Genomic DNA, 20,176 nt, shown 5'->3' on the forward strand with positions numbered 1-20,176 from the left:
GGAGGCCTCCTTGCTCGCAAACGCTTTTTCAGTTCTGCCCACACATTTTCTATAGGATTGAGTGCAAATTGTCCGGGTAGCCATGATTAGCTGTTCAGGAGTCTTATGGCTTGGGGGTAGAAGCTGTTGAGAAGCCTTTTGGACCTAGACTTGGAGCTCCAGTACCGCTTGCCGTGCGGTAGCAGAGAGAACAGTCTATGACTAGGGTGGCTGGAGTCTTTGACAATTTTGAGGGCCTTCCTCTGACACCGCCTGGTATAGAGGTTCTGGATGGCAGGAAGCTTGGCCCCAGTGATGTACTGGGCCGTACGCACTACCCTCTGTAGTGCCTTACGGTCGGAGGCCGAGCAGTTGCCATACCAGGCGGTGATGCAACCAGTCAGGATGCTCTTGATGGTGCAGCTGTAGAACTTTTTGAGGATCTGAGGACCCATGCCAAATCTTTTCAGTCTCCTGAGGGGGAATAGGCTTTGTCGTGCCCTCTTCATGACTGTCTTAGTGTGTTTGGACCATGATAGTTTGTTGGTGATGTGGACACCAAGGAACTTGAAGCTCTCAACCTGTTCCACTACAGCCCCGTCGATGAGAATGAGTGCGTGCTCATTCCTCTTTTTTTTCCTGTAGTCCACAATCATCTCCTTTGTCTTGATCACGTTGAGGGAGAGGTTGTTATCCTGGCACCACACAGCCAGGTCTCTGACCTCCTCCCTATAGGCTGTCTCATCGTTGTCTGTGATCAGGCCTACCACTGTTGTGTCGTCGGCAAACTTAATGAAGGTGTTGGAGTCGTGCCTGGCCATGCAATCATGGGTGAACAGGGAGTACAGGAGGGGACTGAGCACGCACCCCTGAAGGGCCCCTGTGTTGAAGATCAGCATGGCAGATGTGTTGTTACCTACGCTTACCACCTGGGGGTGGCCCGTCAGGAAGTCGAGGATTCAGTTGCAGAGGGAGGTGTTTAGTCCCAGTTTAGCTTAGTGATGAGCTTTGAGCGCACTATGGTGTTGAACGCTGAGCTGTAGTCAATGAATAGCATTCTCACGTAGGTGTTCCTCTTGTCCAGGTGGGAAAGGGCAGTGTGGAGTGCAATAGAGATTGCATCATCTGTGGATATGTTGGGGCGGTATGCAAATTGGAGTGGGTCTAGGGTTTCTGGGATAATGGTGTTGATATGAGCCATGACCAGCCTTTCAAAGCACTTCATGGCTACAGACGTGAGTGCTACGGGTCGGTAGTCATTTAGGCAGGTTATCTTAGTGTCCTTGGGCACAGGGACTATGGTGGTCTGCTTGAAACATGTTGGTATTACAGACTCAGTCAGGGATATGTTGAAAATGTCCTTGAAATCCGTCTGGCCCTGCGGCCTTGTGAATGTTGACCTGCTTAAAAGTCTTACTCACATCGGCTACGGAGAGCGTGATCACATAGTCATCCGGAACAGCTGGTGCTCTCATGCATGCCTCCGTGTTGCTTGCCTCGAAGCGAGCATAGAATTGATTTAGCTCGTCTGGTAGGCTTGTGTCACTGGGCAGCATGCGGCTGTGCTTCCCTTTGTAGTCTGTAATAGTTTTCAAGCCTTGCCACATTCGACGAGCGTCAGAGCCGGTGTAGTACGATTCAATCTTAGTCCTGTATTGACTCTTTGCCTGTTTGATGGTTCGTCGGAGGGCATAGCGGGATTTCTTATAAGCGTCCGGGTTAGAGTCCCGCTCCTTGAAAGCAGCAGCTCTAGCCTTTAGCTCAGTGCGGATGTTGCCTGTAATCCATGGCTTCTGGTTGGGGTATGTACGTACGGTCACTGTGGGGACGACGTCATCGATGCACTTATTGATGAAGCCAGTGACTGATGTGGTGTACTCCTCAATGCTATCTGAAGAATCCCGGAACATATTCCAGTCTGTGCTAGCAAAACAGTCCTGTAGCTTAGCATCTGTGTCATTTGACCACTTTTTTATTAACCGAGTCACTGGTGCTTCCTGCTTTAGTTTTTGCTTATAAGCAGGAATAAGGAGGATAGAGTTATGGTCAGATTTGCCAAATGGAGGGCGAGGGACAGCTTTGTATGCGTCTCTGTGTGTGGAGTAAAGGTGGTCTAGAGTTTTTTTCCTCTGGTTGCACATTTAACATGCTGGTAGAAAATAGGTAGAATGGATTTCAGTTTCCCTACATTAAAGTCCCCGGCCACTAGGAGCGCTGCCTCTGAATGAGCGTTTTCCTGTTTACTTATGGCCTTATACAGCTCAATGAGTGCAGTCTTAGAGCCAGCATTGGTTTGTGGTCGTATATAGACAGCTACGAAAAATATAGAAGAAAACTCTCTTGTTAAATAGTGTGGTCTACATCTTATCGTGAGATACTCTACCTCAAGCGAGCAAAACCTTGAGACTTCAGGTGTTTGGAAATTGCTCCCAAGGATGAACCAGACTTGTGGAGGTCTACAGTTTTTTTTCTGAGGTCTTGGCTGATTTCCTTTGATTTTCCCATGATTTCAAGCAAAGAGGCACTGGGTTTGAAGGTTGGCCTTGAAATACATCCACAGGTACACCTCCAATTGACTCAAAATATGTCAATTAGCCTATCAGAAGCTTCTAAAGCCATGACATCATTTTCTGGAATTTTCCAAGCTGTTTAAAGACACAGTCAACTTATTGTATGTAAACTTCTGACCCACTGGAATTGTGATACAGTGAATTATAAGTGAAATAATCTGTCTGTATACAATTGTTGGAAAAATTACTTGTGTCATGCACAAAGTAGAGGTCCTACCGACTTGCCAAAACTATAGTTTGTTAACAACAAATGTGTGGAGTGGTTGAAAAATGAGTTTTAATAACTCCAACCTAAGTGTATGTAAACTTCCGACTTCAACTGTATGCTGTGTGTGTGTGTGTCGTCTGTGAGAGAGAGAGAGAGAGAGAGAGAGAGAGAGAGAGCGCGAGAGAGAGAGAGAGAGAGAGAGAGAGAGAGAGAGAGAGAGAGAGAGAGAGAGAGAGAGAGAGAGAGAGAGAGAGTGCTGAGGCCTGGAAGTGTGGGGTCTGCGTGGGAAACCGGATGGAGTCGGGAGCTGTATGGTCAACTCTCGAGGGGAAGAGTACTGAGGCCTTTTGCTTGAATTACTCCAAAGCCTCTGTGGCTTCATCCTTATACAGTTCAATGAGAACTCAACTGACCCGCCATTTTAGTCTGACTGTACACCCGCAAACATGTGTTGTGAAACTGTTCGAGAGACACAAAGAGAGATGTTATTCCTCACTGCCAATGACAGAATACTGAGAAGAACCCAAGGCCTGTAACGTAATCTCGGTCCGTAATCTCTGACTATCTAATGAAATGTCTAACTATGCAACCTGACCCAATGCCAGGGTAAAACTCAATCAGACAAAAATAACAGCAACAGAAACCACAACAAACCACAACAGGAGATTTGGATTTAGATCACAGATAAGTAAGGCCCTGAGTGCTTCCTGACCATGTGACCTGACTGGGACGATACTCAAGAGCCCTGGTTAGGCTATAGCTTAAAGATCACATGGGACAGGGTGTACTTGTACATCAAGCTGCCTCCCACTACTAGTGCTGATCGATTAACCGTAATTTCGGTAATTTTTCTGTTTTTGAACAACTAATTGACCGATGTCGGTAAAATTATTTGAATTCTATTTATTTATTTATTTTTCCTGTGAGCTCCATGGGCACATTGCACAGTGTCTCTAGAGATAAATCAGATCCATCCTGAACGTGCGATGTTGTAGTTTCCAACAGGCCAAAATTCTACTAAATTTAGTGCGTAAAACATGGTAATTAACTACAATGACCATAATCCATTGCGCATCTACTTGTCCGGTCTGTGTTTCTTTTAAGAATGCACAATCGCATGAGGATATACAGAGAGCAGGTGTTGATTCGTGATGTATCTCTACCCGAAAATACATGATCTAAGTGATTGATAGTTGGTATTCAACAGTCATGAAAGTATGCCTTATTTACTTTGAAGAACTACAAAATAGTGATTTTGACAGAGCAAAGGCAGCAGTTCTATATAGATGAGATGATGACTTGGAATGAAATAATAAAGTCATAAAATAAAACAAATGTAATATACACAACAACTGAAATATTTTATTAAAATAAAGTAATGTGAATAAATGATGGTTAATACAGTGCCTTGTAAAAGTATTCACCCCCCTTGGCGTTTTTCCTATTTTGTTGCATTACAACCTGTAATTTAAATGGATTTTTATTTGGATTTCATGTAATGGACATACACAAAATAGTCCAAATTGTTGAAGTGAAATTAAATAAATAACTTGTTTCAAAAAATTCTAAAAAATAAATAACGGAAAAGTGGTGCGTGCATTTGTATTCACCCCCTTTGCTATGAAGCCCCTAAATAAGATCTGGTGCAACCAATTACCTTCAGAAGTCACATAATTAGTTAAATAAAGTCCACCTGTGTGCAATCTAAGTGTCACATGATCTGTCACATGATCTCAGTATATATACATCTGTTCTGAAAGGCCCCAGAGTCTGCAACACCAATAAGCAAGGGACACCAACAAGCAAGCAGCACCATTAAGACCAATGAGCTCTCCAAACAGGTCAGGGCCAAAGTTGTGGAGAAGTACAGATCAGGGTTGGGTTATAAAAAAATATCAGACACTTTGAACATCCTACGGAGCACCATTAAATCCATTATTAAAAAATGGAAAGAATATGGCACCACAACAAACCTGCCAAGAGAGGGCCGCCCACCAAAACTCACGGACCAGGCAAGGAGGGCATTAATCAGAGAGGCAACAAAGAGACCAAAGATAACCCTGAAGGAGCTGCAATGCTACTCAGTGGAGATTGGAGTATCTGTCCATAGGACCACTTTAACCCGTACACTCAACAGAGCTGGGCTTTACGGAAGAGTGGCCAGAAAAAAGCCATTGCTTAAAGAAAAAAATAAGCAAACACGTTTGTTGTTCGCCAAAAGGCATGTGGGAGACTCCCCAAACATATGGAAGAAGGTACTCTGGTCAGATGAGACTAAAATTGAGCTTTTTGGCCATCAAGGAAAACGCTATGTCTGGCGAAAACCCAACACGTCTCATCACCCCGAGAACACCATCCTCACAGTGAAGCATGGTGGTGGTAGCATCATGCTGTGGGGATGTTTTTCATCGGCAGGGACTGGGAAACTGGTCAGAATTGAAGGAATGATGGATGGGATAAATATAGGGAAATTCTTGAGGGAAACCTGTTTCAGTCTTCCAGAGATTTGAGACTGGGACAGAGGTTCACCTTCCAGCAGGACAATGACCATAGGCATACTGCTAAAGCAACACTTGAGTTGTTTAAGGGGAAACATTTAAATGTCTTGGAATGGCCTACTCAAAGCCCAGACCTCAATCCAATTAAGAATCTGTGGTATGACTTAAAGATTGCTGTACACCAGCGGAACCCATTCAACTTGAAGGAGCTGGAGTAGTTTTGCCTTGAAGAATGGGCAAAAATCCCAGTGGCTAGATGTGCCAAGCTTATGGAGACTTGCAGCTGTAATTGCTGCAAATGGTGGCTCTACAAAGTATTGACTTTGGGGGGGGGGGGGGGGGGGGGGTGAATAGTTATGCACGCTCAAGTTTTCTGTTTTTCACCCCCAAAAATATTTTGCATCTTCAAAGTGGTAGGCATGTTGTGTAAATCAAATGATACAAACCCCCCAAAAAATCAATTTTAATTCCAGGTTGTAAGACAACAAAATAGGAAAAATGCCAAGGGGGGTGAATACTTTCCCAAGCCACTGTAAGCAGTAATGGGCAGTCACTACCATCATGTGTCTGTTGTTAATTGTTTTATTCTGTGTTATAGTATTCAACCCACATAATGCATAGTGCATTTAATGTAAAAAAATATATAGCGAAACCGAAATCAAAAACCATGATTCTTGTTTAATAATCGAACCAAAACCTTACCAACCTCAAAAAGCACAAATCGCTCAGCACTACACACTACAGAAACAGGAGAGACTCCTGCTCCTATGAATCATTCCGGCTGGCACAAGCTAAGGCTACTTACTTCTAGATTACATCAGATGGTCAGGAAAGACTTCTGACATTAGTCATTACCATGAATCATATTCCCGTAACACTAGACCCTTTGACCAAGAGCTGACCCTTAAAGGGGCTGTCCAGACTTCTGTCAGGTCATACAGTGGAGGGCAAATGAAAGACCTCAGGGAGGGGGCTTTACTGGGGCCTAAGGGAGGTAGAGGGACAATCCCCCAGGCTATGATGGCAGGGTGAGAGGTGCAGGGGTAAAGGGTTGATCACAAGGGCATGGTCAGTGTGCTGGCCTCAGATTATCTCTGCTTTAATGGGACAGGGCCTTATAATTAAAACTAGACAAACAACCATGGGAGTCACCCCTGCTACGCTGCAGTTACAGCATTCAAAGAGGAGAGGTGTGTGTGTGTGTGTGTGTGTGTGTGTGTGTGTGTGTGTGTGTGTGTGCGTGAGTGACTGACACATCCCCCAGCCTTCCCCTCCTCTACAGCAGTTGACGAGCTAGCCTCAGAAACATTGTTTGTCTGAGATGTTTGAGGTAACTAAGCAGAACTGGACCTCATGACATAATGGCCTCTGTCCCAGATACTGTCTTCTTATTTATAATATTCATGTTAAAAATTACTTTGCAAAACCAATACAGATGGTAGTTTCGGACACGCTATGCATTTGGAATATCAGTATCTACACACACCAAAGTAGGATTTTACTTAATTTGTCTGTCTCAAGTTATTCTCATGAACTTATCAATCACATGATAATCAGCTATGAGTAAAGACAAAACAGAGATCTACAGAACAGCCAAAAAATATCTAATCAAAGTTTTGTACAGTTCAACCATTCCAACGCCTACAGTGAGCCTGGTGGGCTGAAGGTCTAAATGATCTAACCCGGGGGTGAAAGGAGGAGATGAGAAGGTTAATGGAGGGGAAGATGAGACTGAGTAGGTGGAGAGGCTAGAGAGACATTTCAGAAATACTTATCGCATGTGAATGTAAACACAGACATCGTTTCCACCACAACTGACGGGAGCTGGGGTTATAATGGGGAGTGACTAACAAAGATAATCTGATTTGCCATTAGGCAAATATAATATATTTTAGGGCTGTCCCCGACTAAAAAAAATCTGTTCTTTCGACCAATCGATTGGTCAACATTTGTATACGTGTATTTTTCCATATACAGTTGTAGTCGGAAGTTTACATACACCTTAGCCAAATACATTTAAAAATGCCCTGTCTTAGGTCAGTTAGGATCACCACTTTATTTTAAGAATGTGAAATGTCAGAATAATAGTAGAGAATGATTTATTTCAGCTTCTATTTCTTTCATCACATTCCCAGTTGGTCAGAAGTTTACATACACTCAATTAGTATTTGGTAGCATTGCCTTTCAATTGTTTAACTTGGGTCAAACGTTTCAGGTAGCCTTCCACAAGCTTCCCACAATAAGTTGGGTGAATTTTGGCCCATTCCTCCTGACATAGCTGGTGTAACTGAGTCAGGTTTGTAGGCCTCCTTGCTCGCAAACGCTTTTTCAGTTCTGCCCACACAATTTCTATAGGATTGAGGTCAGGGCTTTCTGATGGCCACTCCAATACCTTGACTTTGTTGTCCTTAAGCCATTTTGCCACAAATTTGGAAGTATACTTGTGGTCATTGTCCATTTGGAAGACCCATTTGCGACCAAGCTTTAACTTCCTGACTGATGTCTTGAGATGTTGCTTCAATATAGCCACATAATTGTCCTTCCTCATGATGCCATCTATTTTGTGAAGTGCACTAGTCCCTCCTGCAGCAAAGCACCCCCACAGCATGAAGCTGCCACCCCCGTGCTTCACGGTTGGGATGGTGTTCTTCGGCTTGCAAGCGACCCCCTTTTTCCTCCAAACACAACGATGGTCATTATGGCCAAACAGTTCTATTTTTGTTTCATCAGACCAGACGACATTTCTCCAAAAAGTATGATCTTTGTCCCCATGTGCAGTTGCAAACCATAGTCTGGCTTTTTTATTGTGGTTTTGGAACAGTGGCTTCTTCCTTGCTGAGCGGCCTTTTAGCTTATGTCGATATAGGACTCGTTTTACTGTGGATATAGATATTTTTGTACCTGTTTCATCCAGCATCTTCACAAGGTCCTTTGCTGTTGTTCTGCGATTGATTTGCACTTTTCGCACCAAAGTACATTCATCTCTAGGAGACAGAACGCGTCTCTTTCCTGAGCGGTATGACGGCTGCGTGGTCCCATGGTGTTTATACTTGCGTACTATTGTTTGTACAGATGAACGTGGTACCTTCAGGCGTTTGGAAATTGCTCCCAAGGATGAACCAGACTTGTGGAGGTCTTGGCTGATTTCTTTGATTTTCCCATGATGTCAAGCAAAGAGGCACTGAGTTTGAAGGTAGGCCTTGAAATACATCCACAGGTACACCTCCAATTGACTCAAATTATGTCAATTAGCCTATCAGAAGCTTCTAAAGCCATGACATCATTTTGTGGAATTTTCCAAGCTATATAAAGGCACTTTCAACTTAGTGTATGTAAACGTCTGACCCAGTGGAATTGTGATACATTGAATTATAAGTGAAATAATCTGTCTGTAAACAATTGTTGGAAAAATTACTTGTGTCATGCACAAAATAAATGTCCTAACCGACTTGCAAAAACTATAGTTTGTTAACAAGAAATGTGTAGAGTGGTTGAAAAACAAGTTTTAATGACTCCAACCTAAGTGTATGTAAACTTCCGACTTCAACTGTATAGACACACCCTTTGAATAAAATCTTAAGACACAGAAATTACTAAAGAGGGAGCCAGATATCAATTTAGCCTAACCAGAAGAAAAAATACCTGTTCGGCAACGTTTTCAATTTGGAGTGCCAAGTTATCTTACCATTTCTACTGATCTGCATGCCAGTTATGATTTTCATATGCACATTTTCGTGGAACAGTTTCATTTAATTTATAATAAAGTCTCCATATCTCAAAATAAATGTCATGTGTTTAATCAAAATTCTATCTAAATGAAAATGATACAAACCTAAAAGTAACTTCTATTGCCATTGCATGGCTATCTACTCCCATTTCAGAGCACTCATCTGAGTGTGCCAGAGTGCAGAATAACTGACGAATTTGCGAACGCTCAACACTCATTGAATATGGCTGGTGTCAGTAAACGTTGGCAAAAAGGCGTAATTAAATTGTTGCCAGCAGCACAGTTGCAGTCACCAATGCTCTGGATAACATAAAAACACCCTAACCATCTCTGCTAGGGCGAGTAAAATGGTCAGAGTGAGCTGTTCCCTCATTTGTGTCTGGAAGTAGCTAGCAAGCTAGCCAACGTTAGCCAGTTAGCTTGGGTGCTTGACTGCTGTTGTTAGGTCAGAACGCTTGGATCAACCCTGCTCCTCGGCCAGAGTGTCCAGTGTGCGCTCTGAACGCTCCGAGAGCGAACCGCTCTGAATTTACGAACAGACAATCTAACAACGCTCTGAGTTTACGAACGTCCAGAGCGCACTCTGAGCACAGTCTGGCACTCCAAATTGAATTTACGAACACACCCGTTGTATAAACAAGCTTTTAGTCTTGAAATCTTTGGTTGTTTAGTACATGGCCTCACATGTGAATCCTTAAAGAGCTGGGTGGGGCTAAAGCTTAAGAGGGTGTGAACGATGCTGAATGGGTGTAGACAAAGAAGAGCTCTCCAGTAGGTGTGCCAATACATTCAAGGACCATTTTCTCAAAAGTGAGGTTACAAGTTTATCAACTTTCAAAGCTGAATTACTTTCCCATTGTTCCTCAACTGTAGTGTATGATATACCATTTTTTAGCTCTGAGTCTCTACGTTTATCCAATGTAAAAAACACAATTTCAAATGTTGCTACATAAGACCGAATCGAGCCGGTCGGTCACATATGTAAAAATAGCCAACAAATAAAAGCATTGCAGCCCGCAGGTAGAAAATATCCGGATAAAAATAAATATCCCATGAATCACATTAGCTACGCATGGCTTGTCTGCAAGGAACTTGAAACATTGTATTAACTATTAACTTGGTTTGGCCCAAAGCTCCTGCTAGCAAACTTGCAACCTATAAAAAGTAGCTCCACTTTGATGGTGAGTTAAGACAATCAGAAATAGTATCAGATCCCTAAATGGGCACATTTACATTTACATTTGTGCGCAGGCCAGGTAGCCTAGGCCTACTTCTATGCGTAATCAGGTGTGTGTCCTTACTCAAGATTGACAGGAGCGCTCCAAACAAAAGACAATTAATAAATTGACTAGTAAATGGAATGAAATAAACCAAAACATTTTGTAGCCTAGGTTGTGCACTCTGCAAACAACATGTCCACTCCTACAATGACAACGGTAAGACTAATAATGATATATTGAATGCATTAACAGAAATTACTGTAACCAAATAAACTTTGTTGATTAAAAATGATGGTAATTACCGGTAAATGTACTACTGGTGATACTGGTGTGCCTCCGCAATGGATTAGTCCACTCAGACAGACGTGAATCAGACAGGTGTCTCGTGTGCCATACATTAAAAAATATATATTATCCACTGATCGATAATTATAATTTCTTGCTCCGAAAACATGGGGGGCCAAATAAATCTACCCGCGGGCCAAATTTGGTCGGCGGGCCGCCACTTGGGGAACCCTGCACTATGCACACTGATACTCCAACACACATACAAACACTCACTCCATCAATTGCTCACATACACATAATATGCATATACATTTATACAGACTCTACACACACCCACTCACATACAATTATCATATATGCTGCTGCTACACTGTTTATCATAATCCTGGTGCCTAGTCACCATACCCCTATACATATCTACCTCTATCGATCCAGTACCCTGCACATTGTAAATATGGTACTGGAACAGGCCCTGTATATAGTATGCTTACATACTTTATCGTGTTCTTCTTATTTTTATATCTTGCGTGTTTTTGTTCTCTTTTTAGTATTACATTGTTATTGATTACTGCATTGTTGGGGTTAGAGCTCGCAAGAAAGTCATTTCACTGTACTTGTGCATGTGACATTAAAACTTGAAACTAAACCATACTGCATAACCCGTGTTGCCTGACTGCTGCTCAAGCCCACCTCTGTACTCCTCATTGCCTTCAGGTCACCACGCAGAGACAGATAAGTACAGAGGATTAGACAATGGGGGTTATTTTTTTTTGTCTTACTTCATTTCATTTACCACAGTAACACACTTGTTCTGTTCTGACTGAGCAATGTAGCAACGTCCAATTTACAGCCACATAGTGTGTTTGTGTTTTGTTTCCAGACAGAAGTTCGAGACAGGTTTCCCAATGCTTAATCATCAGCCGACGAGGAGCAGAGTGAAACTCAAACAACAACCCTTGGCCTATTGGGCCTGTCAGAGAAAATGGCTGCCACACTGTTTCAATGAAACCAATCGATCAATGACTTGACATTCAGAAGAGAATAACATTGACATAAAAGCATAACAACTCACAGATATTTGAGATTTTCCAGGTCTTCAAAGGTTCCTCTGGGTATCCGTCTGATGTGGTTGTTGTTGAGGAGGCTGTAAAGTCAAGAGAATGGCCATTATTTGAAAGACCTCCCAATGGAGTATTACACTTACACAAAATGAATCCATACCGACTAGTAGAAACAAGTTGAAAGTGGCCCATGCTGGCATACTATTGTGTCATGATCTAATGCTAGGCCAATGCCAGTTTAAACACAGTTCAACCTTCCAGAGTACATAATATAGTTCAGATCCCTGGCACATTGTAGCTGTTCTATAGAGCATCTGGTTCGATTCCTACAGACTGTCACAATTTGTTCTGCATTTCTAATGGCTGCCAGATCTATGAGGTAAAATCTGGACAAGGAAAAAGAATGGCTGTCACTGACTTTCTGCAACACTACAAAATCATTTTCCAATAAAGGCCCTAGTTGGTGATCCCTCAACTTAGTGCCAAAGAAATGGGCATTAATGCAGAAAAATCTGTTTTGGAAAAGGGTATGATATGTACAGTACCAGTCAAAGGTTTGGACAAACCTACTCATTCAAGGGTTTTTCTTTATTACTATTTTCTACATTGTAGAATAATAGCGAAGACATCAAAACTATGAAATAACACATATGGAATCATGTAGTAACCAAAAAAGTGTTAAACAAATTTTTTATATTTTATATTTGAGATTCTTCAAAGTAGCCACCCTTTGCCTTGATGACAGCTTTGTATACTCTTGGCATTCTCTCAACCAGCTTCACCTGGAATGCATTTCCAACAGTATTGAAGGAGTTCCCACATATGCTGAGCATTTGTTGGCTGCTTTCCCTTCACTCTGCGGTCCAACTCATCCCAAACCATCTCAATTGGGTTGAGGTCGGGTGATTGTGGAGGCCAGGACATCTAATGCAGCACTCCATCACTCTCCTTCTTGGTCAAATAGCCCTTACAAAGCCTGGAGGTGTGTTGGGTCATTGTCCTGTTGAAAAACAAATGATAAGTGCAAACCAGATGGGATGGCGTATCACTGCAAAATGCTGTGGTAGCCATGCTGGTTAAGTGTGCCATGAAATCTAAATAAATCACTGACAGTGTCACCAGCAAAGCACCCCACACCACCACACCTCCTCCTCCATGCTTCACGGTGGGAACCACACATGTGGAAATCATCCGTTCACTTACTCTGCGTCTCACAAAGACACGGCGGTTGGAACCAAAAATCTCAATTTTGGACATATCAAACTGAAAGACAGATTTCCACGATCTAATGTCCATTCCTCGTGTTTCTTGGCCCAAGCACGTCTCTTCTTATTATTGGTGTCCTTTAGTAGTGGTTCCTTTGCAGCAATTCGACCATGAAGGCCTGATTCATGCAGTCTCCTCTGAACAGTTGATGTTGAGATGTGTCTGTTACTTGAACTCTGTGAAGCATTTATTTGGGCTGTAATTTCTGAGGCTGGTAACTCTAATGAACTCTGGGTCTTCCTTTCCTGTGGTGGTCTTCATGAGAGCCAGTTTCATCATAGCGCTTGATGTTTTTTGCGACTGCTCTTGAAGAAACTTTCAAAGTTCTTGACATTTTCCGGATTGACTGACCTTTATGTCTTACAGTCATGATGGACTGTCGTTTCTCTTTGCTTATTTGAGCTGTTCTTTCCATAATATGGACTTCGTCTTTTACCAAATAGGGCTATCTTCTGTATACCCCCCTACCTTGTCACAACACAACTGATTGGCTCAAACGCACTAAGAAGGAAAGAAATTCCACAAATTAATTTTTAACAAGGCACACCTGTTAATTGAAATGCATTCCAGGTGACAACCTCATGAAGCTAGTTGGGAGAATGCCAAGTGTGCAATGCTGTCATCAAGGCAAAGGGTGGCTATTTGAAGAATCTCAAATAGAAAATATATTTTGATTTGTTTAACACTTTTTTGGTTACTACATGATTCCAAATGTGTTATTTCATCGTTTTGATGTCTTCCCTATTATTCTACAATGTAGAAAATAGTAAAAATAAAGAAAAACCCTGGAATGAGTTGGTGTGTCCAAACCTTTGACTGGTACTGTATAAGCAGAACATTAATTGGGCAGAACATGCCTCTTCACCTCGCTCTTTTGCCTAAAAACATTTGGTCTCAATTGGCTTCTTTTGAACATTTTGGTGATGGATGCTGTACCAGGGGCCTTTGCACCCTGCCTTGGATTTTTCTTTAAATTTAAACACTGATGAACTCTACATACACTATTGTATAATCAATGTTCAGAGTGACAGCTAGACACATTCTGTCACAGACTGAAGCAGAAAAATACTGGCAGTAGGCCCCTCCAGTCTTTCCTTCACGTAAGAGCCAGACATCTTTTTCTGTCTGCCTGAGACTAATATTGAACCGTCTACCCAGTTGAAAGACCAGCAAGCTTTAGATCCAGTGTTATTCTTCAGTCTGTGAGACAGAGGTTGAAGCCGTGAATAGTTCTCTATGAAATATGGAGCTCCATAGACTACATTGCTAGCCGGTCGATCTGATGCTGTAGGAAAATCTCATCTGGTCTTTCTCTGTCTTAACATTCCCTGGCCCTACCTCTCTCCATGAACAATTCTTCATATTCACACACTAGCCTCATTGGGTGTTCCCTGCCACATGGCTGACTGTAGGCTAGCAGGCTAGCAGGGCTGGGCCATGATAGATGGCTGGGAGAGTGAAGGGGAAAAATAAATTCCTCCCAGATTATGAGGTGACCTACATGTGTGAAGCCACAACAGAATAGAGAGCAAGAATCTGCCACTCAGTGTTCATGTGTGTGGACTGACTGACTGCAGGACTTTCCAGGGACCACTAATGATGTGACATGTTTCTGAGTCTTGGGACAAAAGATAAACAAAGAGAACTGGATGTTTCTGGGAAGAGATGTGGCTTACAGGAGTAGTTGACTCCTGATAAATGGTGATTACGTAAGTGTATATGCTCAGTTTAAATGCATTTGCAGTGAGTTCTCCGGTACCAATTCAATTACCCTATTTTCAATTGCTGAGTGTGTAGGGGAATAGATAGAGGAGGGTGGAAGGAGGGAGACTTACAGTGTGTTGAGGTTCTTTAGCCGTTTGAAGGAGCCAGGCTGTAAGTCCTTGATTTTGTTGAACCTCAGGTCTCTATGGAGGGAAAAACAGGAAAAACACAGTCATGAACAACATTGAGACAATCGAGTCTGTCAAACCAATCATCAACATGGCAAAGTTTTTACTGGCTGATGGCTATATTGAAACAGGCTGATACAATGATTACAATATACTTCAGTATATTCCATGTGTATCCAAACCCCTTAGGAATCTCCACTAACAGTGTTTATTATAAAGGATGAATAATAGCCACCTTATTCATATCACAGGAATGCCATTCATCGAGGTTTAATAATGGGGATTGGTTTACTTAACATTTGCCCTAAAGCTAACAATGAAGAGCTTCGTCATGGCTGTCAGGGAGACGAGGGAGTTTAGTAACCTATCACTTTACTTGACCCTCTCGTTATAAAGTGATGAAATCATGTCATGACATTAACCACTCATGTCCACTATGACAAATGACTTATACTGATAGGCCTCTAACACCACACTAAAACACTATTTGGTTTGTAACTAAAAGAGGTAGGTAGGCCATAATAGGGTTAAGTAATTCTATTAAAACTACGTATGGCATTTAGAGCTAGACACACATTGTCTCATTCAGTGAAATGGGAACATTTCTAAACAATGAAGTTATGCTTGTGGAACTTAGCCTCTAAGACCTTCAACTGAGTAATTTGCCAAATGTATTTTCATAAGACGGAGAGAAAAAAATGCTCTGTAAGTGGAACCAGCTATCCATATGAAGGACATACTGAGGGGTACAAGAGAGAAGAGAGGGTTTGTTGCTGCTGCCTTGAAAATATTCCTATTTTCCCGTCATTGCATTACATTGTCATACAAGTCACTGCCCTCAGAGGGGCCATTATTGGGTGTTTAGAACAATGAGCAGATAGCCTCGCTGCAAAGCCCTAACAACAAGGACCATAACTTCCCAGTCCAGAAGACAGAGTCCAGCCACAGTAACAGAGTCAAGACAAGTTGGTTTTGGAGACACAACACAAATATCCTTTATCTCTATGTTTAGGAGATGGAATGCTAAATCAAGCACCCTGCTACCCACATTCAACTATGGGTAATAGAAATCACTCTCATCAGCTACTCTGTAATGACCTTAACATTAACTGACAGACTCCAGGTCACAATACGCCCACATGCTCCACTAACAGAGTGATTCCAATGATGCCGTCTTTAAGTGTTGCTGAGTGGGTAACTGGGAGTAAAGTCAAGTCATTGGGATAGAACACTGATAAAGGATTTCAAGCATTCAAACTATCTTTCTACTTTGTCAGTAAAGATGCGAGTTCTGTGTCCATTCTCTTTCACCTTTGTTGACATGGTCTTCTCTAAGATGGTCTACTTTTCAATGCTGTGAATTCCATCTGGAACATGGGGTTCTTATTCACTTTTGGTCTGTATTTGCTTTGTATTAATGTTGCCTAGTTACTAGGGCTGGGATCAGTATCAAGATACTCGTTAGTATCGTGGCAAGGAAACAAAACACAAATCTGATTTAACTTCTCTATAAAAACAGCCCTAATGTTGGAAATAAACATAATTATGTTGTCATCCATAGTCACATTTATTTTCCAAGCTATAGCACACAATATTTTACATACAGCAGCTTTTTAAATGACCGAAAAATTTGGTCTGCTTCCTGTTTTCAAGAGTTTGGTCTGCTCCCTGTATCATCCCAGCCCTACCAGTTACCACTAGGGCTGGGCAGTATACCGTATTTTACTATATACCGGAATTGATGGAAGGACTGGCTTGAGTTTTTACTTTACCTTCTATAACGGTATTTGAATGTTTGGTTTCTTAAATGTGATATGCCATGTGTAACGATCATTTTTATAGTTTACACCCCTATTTGAGTCATCCCTCTCCGCGCTCTCTCTCTCTCTCTCTTTCCCTCTCTCTCCATGTTATTTCCAACCAGACCTAGCCCTGCCCCCTGTCACTCAAGGAGAGCGTTTCCTGTTGCTTGACCACGAGACACTCAGGGTTGCCATGTCTACGATTTTCCCGATTAATTGGGCTACTTTGAAAAAAATGTTGCGGGTGAAAATGTATTGGTCGCAGGTTGCAGCTTTTTTTGGCTTCTCCTAAATTTCACCGCGGCCGCCATGGAAATTTCATACAAATATATATTTAACTGTGACCTGCTGCTGCTGACCAGACTATTTAGATTGTCATTACAGAGACACCTACACTACCGGTCAAAGGTTTTAGAACACCTACTCATTCAAGGGTTTTTCTTTATTTTTACTATTTTCTACATTGTAGAATAATAGTGAAGACATCAAAACTATGAAATAACACATATGGAATCATATAGTAACCAAAAAAGTGTTAAACAAATCAAAATATATTTTATATTTGAGATTCTTCAAATAGCCACCCTTTGCTTTGATGACAGCGTTGCACACTCTTGGCATTCTCTCAACCAGCTTCATGAGGTGTGCCTTCTTAAAAGTTAATTTGTGGAATTTCTTTCCTTCTTAATGTGTTTGAGCCAATCAGTTGTGTTGTGACAAGGTAGGAGGGGTATACAGAAGATAGCCCTATTTGGTAAAAGACCAACTCCATATTATGGCAAGAACAGCTAAAATAAGCAAAGAGAAACGACAGTCCATCATTACTTTAAGACATGAAGGTCAGTCAATACGGAACATTTCAAGAACTTTGAAAGTTTATTTATGTTCAGTCGCAAAAACCATCAAGCGCTATGATGAAACCGGCTCTCATGAGGACCGCCACAGGAATGGAAGACCCAGAGTTACCTCTGCTGCAGAGGATAAGTTCATTAGTGTTACCAGCCTCAGAATTGCAGCCCAAGTAAATGCTTCACAGAGTTCAAGTAACAGACACATCTCAACATAAACTGTTCAGAGGAGACTGTGTGAATCAGGCCTTCATGGTCAAATTGCTGCAAAGAAACCACTACTAAAGGACACCAATAAGAAGAGGAGACCTGCTTGGGCCAAGAAATACGAGCAATGGACATTAGACCGGTGGAAATTTGTCCTTTGGTCTGGAGTCCAAATTTGAGATTTTTGGTTCCAACCGTCGTGTCTTTGTGAGACACGGTGTGGGTGAACGGATGATCTCCACATGTGTATTTCCCACCGTAAAGCATGGAGGAGGAGGTGTTATGGTGTGGGGTTGCTTTGCTGGTGACACTGTCAGTGATTTATTTAGAATTCAAGGCACACTTAACCAGCATGGCTACCACAGCATTCTGCAGCGTTACGCCATCCCATCTGATTTGCGCTTAGTGGGATTATCATTTGTTTTTCAACAGAGCAATGACCCAACACACCTCCAGGCTGTGTAAGGGCTATTTGACCAAGAAGGAGAGTGATGGAGTGCTGCATCAGATTACCTGGCCTCCACAATCACCTGACCTCAACCCAACGGAGATTGTTTGGGATGACTTGGACCGCAGAGTGAAGAAAAAGCAGCCAGCAAGTGCTCAGCGTATGTGGGAACTCCTTCATGACTGTTGGAAAAGCATTCCACGTGAAGTTGTTTGAGAGAATGCCAAGAGTGTGCAAAGCTGTCATCAAGGGAAAGGGTGGCTACTTTGAAGAATCTAATATATAAAATATATTTTGATTTGTTTAACACTTTTTTGGTTACTATATGATTCCATATGTGTTATTTCATAGTTTTGATGTCTTCACTATTATTATACAATGTTAAAAATAAAGAAAAACCCTTGAATGAGTAGGTGTTCTAAAACTTTTGTCCTGTTGTGTATTTCCAACCCCTTTTCCATAAAACATATTAATGCGCTAGAACTGATGCGTGTCAAGAAATAACGGTGGAAACAGGAAAACGAGTTTAGGCGCTCTAGAGCGTATTAGATAAATTCGCTCGGAGGTGCTTTAAACTGCATTCAAATATCGTCTGCTCATGGAAAACCGTATGAAGCAAAGGGTTTTACGCATGCTCAGTTTTTGGGTTTCGAGCGCAGCACGAGTGCTTCTGTTATGGGAAAAGTCCACAATGAAAATGACATTAAAAGTGGAGAATGATACATTTGCATCTGTTGGCCATCGATTAGCCTATTCATTTATATGCCTATGTAGGCTACTGTAGCCTACCATTTTATACAACAAATAAATTCAAACTATGATATCACTGGAGTCAATGCAAATCAATTTGTGCCACTTGTGTAGCCTATCTGGAGCTGTCAAATTGATTTAATCAGTGGTGGAAAAAGTATCCAATTGTCATACTTGAATAAAAATAAAGATACCTTAATAGAAAATGACTCAAGTAAATGTGAAAGTATTTGGTTTTAAATTTACTTAATTATCAAAAGTAAATGTATAAATCATTTCAAATTCCTCATATTAAGCAAACCTGATGGCACCATTTTCTTGTTTTTTAAATTTATGGATAGCCAGGGGCTATCTACACCACTCAGACATCATTTACAAATTAAGCGTGTGTGTTTAGTGATTCCGCCAGATCAGAGGCAGTAGGGATGACCAGGGATGTTCTGTGGATAAGTGTGTGATTTTGACCATTTTCCTGTCCTGCTAAGCATTCAAAATGTAACGAGTACTTTCGGGTGTCAGGGAAAATGTATGGAGTAAAAAGTACATCATATTTTTAGGAATGTAGTGAAGTAAAAGTAAAAGTTGTCAAAAATATAAAGAGTAATGTAGAGATACTTCTCCAAAAAAAAGTACTTAAGTAGTACTTTAAAGTGTTTTTACTTAAGTACTTTACACCACTGGATTTAATAAATAGGTTATATTATAACTTCATTGTTGTTGTAGCCCTGTGTTATTATGCAATTATTAATGGCCATGTTTAGTTAATGAAATTGGAAGTTATCAATTGTGATCATGGTCACAGTTCTATCACAATTGCTGATCAGTTGTTTAATAGAATGCATTAGATTGAAGGTAACAGTCAGTCAGATTAGGCTACAGGTACAAAAAAAACACTGGCTTTTGTTGACAAGCATAGGCCTAAACAGTTCATATCCATATTATTAATATTTGATTCAGTGAGCAAGCTGCTCATTCATCTTACATCTTGCCTACATCTTTCCTAGGCTATTGTAGGCTATCTGACATGAGATGTAGGCATATCAAGGGTTATAGGCTACCTGCATCTAGCTAACCAAACCATTGCAAAGTTGAATTACAATCATAAACCCATATTTTAGTCAGTAGGCCTTGCCTATGCCTATTGAAATGACAAGTCAATCTTGCAAATAGGCCATTTATAACGGTTTGTAGTCTTAACATCTGGCACATAATAACGGCACAAGTGCCAGAAAATAGCCTAACATTTATTTTTTTGAAGTTTAATAAGGGCAAATTATATTTTCTCTTGCGACATATTCAAATTCCTTTATTAGTCACATTAGCTCACAATAATTATTACTTTGATGGAAAACCGAATTTTGCTTCTTTAGGTCGTTAGAAGTTAAATTGATATTCCTTCTTAATTTGCTCGA

At 41.4% G+C, this 20,176-nt stretch overlaps 1 protein-coding gene across 1 annotated transcript in view; it reads right to left on the minus strand.

Annotated features, from left to right (window-relative positions):
* The window catches only part of LOC311103161 (peroxidasin-like), a gene marked incomplete at its 5' end in the record, with an annotated part of 88,007 nt that overhangs the window by 41,046 nt on the left and 26,785 nt on the right, over positions 1-20,176 (minus strand). Inside the window, 2 exons of the mRNA XM_084144711.1 lie at positions 11,563-11,634; positions 14,653-14,724. Coding sequence (XP_084000837.1) covers positions 11,563-11,634; positions 14,653-14,724 — 144 coding nt within the window. The remainder of the gene's footprint in view (positions 1-11,562; positions 11,635-14,652; positions 14,725-20,176) is intronic.

The sequence above is a fragment of the Coregonus lavaretus genome (genome assembly GCF_964263955.1).
Source record: "Coregonus lavaretus genome assembly, chromosome: 27".
Taxonomy (NCBI): domain Eukaryota; kingdom Metazoa; phylum Chordata; class Actinopteri; order Salmoniformes; family Salmonidae; genus Coregonus; species Coregonus lavaretus.